This window comes from Anabas testudineus, chromosome 6 (assembly GCF_900324465.2).
Source record: "Anabas testudineus chromosome 6, fAnaTes1.2, whole genome shotgun sequence".
Taxonomy (NCBI): Eukaryota; Metazoa; Chordata; class Actinopteri; order Anabantiformes; family Anabantidae; genus Anabas; species Anabas testudineus.
In genome coordinates this window covers 1,934,646-1,940,814 of record NC_046615.1, presented here as the reverse complement: position 1 = coordinate 1,940,814, position 6,169 = coordinate 1,934,646, and the positions used below count along the sequence as shown (strand labels likewise).

Here is a 6,169-nt window from a genome sequence, read left to right as displayed (position 1 = left end):
GAAGAAAGGAGATACATATGAGCTTTAATCACTTTTTGGCAGTGAGAAAACAGCCTTTTACTGGTTTAACTGGTCTTCCAGAGGTATAGAAAGTGATCAAATGGACTGGATGGATTATGCTGAAGAGCACAGAGCAGGAAAAGTCACTAACTCATTACAACTTTCTTATTTTAGATGTAGTCCCCATCAGTAGTTTCAAGCAGACAGAAGCACAGTATCATGTAAATAAATATGTAACATATTCAGACGTAGGGAACCTTTACAAACAGAAAGATACAATAACATGTCCACTTTGAGTTCCCTGAGTTCTGGCTTCATGACAAACACGTTTAAATACATAGTTCCTCGGACTGTTATTACGGTTATTAGGCAAAATCTCTTCAAACATTTACATTTTATTAAGACAAACCATCACTATTACCAGGGGGATATATTTAGTGCATGACACTGATACTATCGTGCGCTTTCAGTGTGACCACAGGCCTGATGTGGGCCAGGAAAAAACTGTTTCCCCTGCTTTAATTACAGGCTTCACACGGAGAGCCACAAGAAGAAACTCTGTCAAAACCCCCCTCGGAAAATTATATGTAACTTTTTAAATACTGAAGCTGATAAGTCCTACTAATCTCCATCGGTATTGGAAGCAAGTGCTATATTTATTCAAGCAGTTTATATAATATCTTTATTCAAGTAGTCAATGTTACCTAAGTACAGTTTTGAGGCATGTATACTAATAATTTTCTATGTTATGTTAATTTCCTATTGCCACTTTGTACTTCAGGGAACCGTTTGCATTTTATATATTATATCATGTTCCTCCTTTGATATGGTTCAGTTCAGCTTTGTTCAGACATTGTTAGGAGAATGATGAAGTTTTTAATTTTATTTTATTATTGGAAAAACTGAGAAGTCGTCAGTAAGTGTGTGTACGTATGTTGATAGTTCAGATTGGTTGCACATGTGCCTCAGAACGTTTTTTTAAAGAAAAGTATGAATATATACACACATGTATATGATCCATAAGCTTCTTGTATTTTGAAAAAGTAAAAACATCCCATACAGTAGATACTATCAGGGCCAAACACAATAAGTAGAATCAGAGCAAGAAAACAAAGTGTTACAATGAAGCTCAGACAAAAAATAAGCATAGACTCAAAAACACAAAGTATCAACAGAAAACCAGCAGAAAGTCTCAATGAGAAACAAGGAAACAAGGAAACAAGGTGGGAAGGCAAACGAACAAAGTAGCAACAATAATCTCACTGTTTAAAACTCACTAGGGTGAGGTTACATGAGGACCATGGGGGGTTAGGTACACGTGTACAGATCAAGAAATGTCCATGTCACGTTCAAACGGGGTTCAGGGAGCACCATATAAGTTAATTGTGGAAGTGGTTAACATGAGCTAGATAAGATAAGCCACCTCTGTGATTCAGCACCATGACTGCACCAGCAGACCTCTTCCTTCTCTTTCAGAGAGGAAACTGCTGCTTCATTCAACAATTCACTCACTTTACGCTGTAGATCCACTCCTGCCACCTGAAGATTCATTCTTCAGCTTAGTTTTCAGGACTTCCTGAACCTGAGCTGTCTCCCTTATGTTACCATGTCCAGACCAGGTGTGGTGATATTCCTCTGTGGGTTTATCACTATGAGCATCAGACACAGCATTTGATGCATCTGTAAAATAATAAGTGGATCTTCATGTTTAAGTACATTTTATTCTCACAGTTATAACAGTAATAATCTTTTACCTTTGGTAAAAGAATTGAAATAATGCTTTGTGCCATTATTGTTTCCTTTTTCTTGAGTACAGAGTTTTGCTTCGTGTTTCTCACCATGCAGATAAATGATGTGATGATGATTAAAACATCTTCATCTACATAAAATATTTTAACATTTTAATGTTGTCAGAACTCTGGTGACCTGTGAAGGGGTCTTTTCCGTGTGGTGGCTTCACCACAGCCTACACCACCACCCACCACACTCACACATTAGGAACATGCTACAATGCAGTATTTAATGTATTACTTTGAAACATGCATTCTATCAGTCAGTATTGACCAGCTACAACATACAAATGCTGTTTAGCCAGTAATTATATAATAACACAGTCACAGTATGATGAACACTGACTCACCAAATGAAGGTGATTCATTTATTTATTTATTAACTCCACGCTGGTGTACCTCCATTCATCCATTTTGGTGGTCAAAGGTCAAGATGACTGTGATCTCAAGTATGTCATTTGTGCAAAGTGAATTTTTTCAGGTTTAGTACAAATATTTACTTTAATTATAGCGTTAACTGATTACATGTTGGTGGTGAAAGGTCAAAGGTCAAGGTCATTGCTCTCAGTTCTCTTCCATCCTTGTGTGTAACACAGAAAATCTTGAAGGAATTTCTTTCAATTTGGCACAAGATGCACTTGGACTCAAGCATGAAAATGGAAAGGTTAAAGTCATTGTGGTCTTGTGTTCATTACGCTTTATATCAGAAATGTCTGGAGGGACTTTCATTACATCTATCACAAACGTCCAGCTGGACTTTTTCCTAAACCTACTAGAGTATGAGCTCGGACAGTCAGGCATGTGAAGTACAACCACAATGCAGTAATTCTAGTTTTTATTTTGACATGATGCCGGTTAAAATACAAATGTTGAATATGTTTTTATTGCTATATTGCTAATTTGTTTGAACCTATGTGACTTTACTTATCCTAATTAAGTACACATTTTAAATAATAACATCTAATTCTATGTAATTATGTAGTTTTGTTTTGTGTTTTTTCATGTGATTTTTCTCCATCTCATGTAAAACATCAGTAAAGTAACTGTTCTGATCAGGCCAGGAGTCCACAACACTACAGGAAGTGCTTTACACATCTTAAACAAACAAAGGTCTCTTTGTGTTTCTCCTGGCTGAAAGAAAAGCTGAACTACAGGTTGAAGAAAGTTAAATAAAAGTAAAATAAACAAAGTATAAAAGCAAACCATTCATGAATAACATGGATCAGATGGGGCAGCAGCTGCATGTACAGAGGTGCATGCATTTCCAATTAGGTCACAGTCAGACCACTAAATGTGGTTTATGTATACATCTAAAAATAACTGTGATAAAATCTTGTGAACATCACACCAGCTCCGTTACCTGAGGCTGCACTAAACAAATTTACATAAAGGGAGAACTTACTCACGATAAAGTTTACCATGGAGGAGGCAGAAAGCAGAACTATTTAGTGGTTGGTATTTTCTGTTTGTACTTTTAATACCACTGCCCCCTTATTAGGGATATTTATAGTAACACAACCCAGAGTCTTTCTTTAAAGACAATCAACGTATATTATCTTCAATCTATATATGAAAAAAAAAACTGTTAAATCCTATATGATTAATCATTTTTTAAAATAATGTCCAGGTTGACTTAAACCCTGATCCAAAAATGCAGTGTACATGATATACGATCAAATATTGAGAAGTTCTATTTCTGTGGTACAGGACATGATTTCATCTCTGCACGTACACTGTAGCCTGTCCCTCTTCTGTGAGGTCCCTCCCCGGACTACACGACAGCAGTCTGTGAACTTTTCTTCTAAATGGAAAGATGAGGAGGTTTCGGGGAACTCTGGCCTGATGTGTAGCAGAGGGGTTAATTTTGACAGGGTTTATATAAGACGCAGAGCTGAGAGTCGATCACAGCAGAGAGAGGAGAAGAGCATCATCACCATCATCACCATCATCATCATCATCATCACCATCATCATTAACTTTTCACTGCCAGCATCATGAAGACTTTCTGCTTCACTCTGGTCCTGCTGCTGTTCACGGTTTACTGCTGTGACGCATGTGAGTGAACTCTGTTAGTGACTCATGTTAGTTTATTACTGACATGTTTTTATTGACTTTATCCATTTATCTTCAAAACAGATGGCACAGAGTTAACACAACCTGGTTCCTGCTGCTTTAACTTTACTACCATCAGGATACCAATAAAGGTTATAACTGAAATAACCAAGACTCACAGCTCCTGTCCAAAGAAGGGCTACATGTAAGTTTGTTCTTCATTGTTTTGTTGTTTTTTCTTGTTTCATTGATAAAATGATGAACAGAGAAAAGAACAAACTGTGACCTTCAGACAGGTTTTATCACAACACCACCTCAGACATGATAACTAATCACACTTCATTAAGTTTTCTCATCTGTATGTTTCACAGAATTGAGACTGTTCGAAGGAGAAAGTTCTGCTACAGTGACACTTTCCAGTGGAACCTGAATCCTTACAGTGGGCAACAGGGCTGAAGATTCATTCTTGTATAATACTGTTATGTAGCTATACCTGTGTCAAGATTTGTTTTTTTATTCAAAAAATGTAATCGATGTAATGAGCTTTATTGTTTGTAATGTGTATTTTCTGATTATGTATTCACTGGGATTAGACAACAAACTGTAAAATTTACCAAAGCAAAACTGTATAATCTGAATAATGCAGGAAATTTGTTTGTTTTTACCTATTAAAGTTTGACATTATAATCTAACAAAACAGCATGTTCTGCTTTCCCTACTTCAACAGAGGTTACCCTGACTTGTGCATCACTATCATACTGAACAGGTGTTTACATGGTGTTGATCTCTTCCTGAGGCTGATGTTTTAAATTAAAGCAGTGTTTGTTTGTTTTTGGCCTCAAACCTTGACACAAGAAAAGAAATGTTAAAAACAGAATCTATACAGCCAAGGAAGGTTCATAAGGAGATATGAGAAAGAAAAGTGGCCTCCACCTTCATCTCTCCTGTATAAGAGCATAGCTTTAGGTTATTTTACATCTCTGTCTGGTTGTTCAGTTTCTCAGTTATACTAGTACAGAAACATTTGACTGAAGTAAAAGAGGCAACAGCATATTGTAGATATATAAAAGAAGTCAGAAAAATGAGAAAACATTCTTGTTATAACCAGATAGTCAGTGAATTGTTTCATCAGGTTGGCAGCAATACACTGCTGTACTAGAGGAGTACTGTATATGAAAGACACATAAACTTTTTCTCTTTTTACGTCATGATAGGCTAGTGTGGTTAGCTGGGGTTAAAAACAGTAAGCAGGACTAAATAACAGATAAGTGCAGATAAAGACCAGGGTAAACAGCCTGACCACACTGAGAATAAGAGTGATGTGTTTCAGGTTAACACGTTTAAAAGCTGGAAGAGGTGTTCAGAGAGGTGTGAGATGCAAAGCGTGATAGTTGCTCACAGTTTAGTATCTCCTTTAAGGTTAGAGCAGTAAGCATGTTAGTTTAAGCATTTAATAAAAACCAAAATGAGCCACAGTTGGTGAGTATTCCTACAGAAGCCTGGTATTTATATGAAATGACTATCTTATCATTGTACACCAAAATGGGTATCAGCCATTCCATCATACATCTGCTGGACCATATGACAGGTGTCCCCTGTCCCAGCGTACTATACCTTTGACCTGGTGGGGTATACTGAATCTGCTTTTAACTTCCACCCCCAGCAAATGAATAGCAAATACTCAGTGGTATGACCTACTACTTATAACAGACCCGGGGTCAAGCTGCTATGGGTGAGTGCCGGTTTTATCTGAATGCCACAGCTCAATCAGAGAGCAACCATGACTCTAGTTGTTCAGCTAATGTTTAATTAGTTCCACTAATCTTACAAATAGCTACTAACACCTAACATAACGTGGTTCCAAAATAAATGTGTGTGTGTAGAGTACAGACTGTGCAGGTCTACATTGTCATTAGGTGGGAACCCTCTCAATAGATAGTGTTTCACTGAGCCTACTAATGTGCCTACTGCAAATATGCATAGACACAGTAAGTGTTGTGTTGTAACTTAATCAAGTTGAGAACTATCACAGATTTGTAACATATGCACATGTACATCTTATAACGCTCCAGGTGTTTATGTATTATGATGAAGGAGACGACCAGATAGACTGTTTAGTGCAACGTTTTATGTGAGACTGTCTCATATCTTAAAGATAATACTGGTCATTAATTAGAAGAGGTCACAAAACTCTTTGGATGTTAGCAAGTGTATACTTAGTCAGAGTATATGGGCACATATGAGCACAGAGACTTAGTGGTGAGTAGTAATGTTACACTCTACTCCCATTGTTTATCTCTGATGTTCTTTCAGTAGAGGCCATACCA

General features: G+C 37.1%; 1 protein-coding gene across 1 annotated transcript; it reads left to right on the top strand.

Moving 5' to 3' along the window:
• The first annotated feature begins 3,634 nt into the window (after positions 1-3,634).
• Positions 3,635-4,397, top strand: LOC113166163 (C-C motif chemokine 24-like). Its single transcript, XM_026366134.2, has 3 exons — positions 3,635-3,845; positions 3,927-4,047; positions 4,214-4,397. The coding sequence occupies exons 1-3, from the start codon at positions 3,785-3,787 to the stop codon at positions 4,296-4,298; spliced, it is 267 nt and encodes an 88-aa protein (XP_026221919.1). The 5' UTR covers positions 3,635-3,784; the 3' UTR covers positions 4,299-4,397.
• Positions 4,398-6,169: the final 1,772 nt, after the last annotated feature.

Bases quoted from the DNA above. Each gene is read 5' to 3' on its own strand.
- LOC113166163 (XM_026366134.2), top strand. From the start codon at position 3,785: ATGAAGACTTTCTGCTTCACTCTGGTCCTGCTGCTGTTCACGGTTTAC. The intron at 3,846-3,926 runs GTGAGTGAACTC...TCTTCAAAACAG, and splicing joins GGTTTACTGCTGTGACGCAT to ATGGCACAGAGTTAACACAA. The intron at 4,048-4,213 runs GTAAGTTTGTTC...TATGTTTCACAG, and splicing joins TGTCCAAAGAAGGGCTACAT to AATTGAGACTGTTCGAAGGA.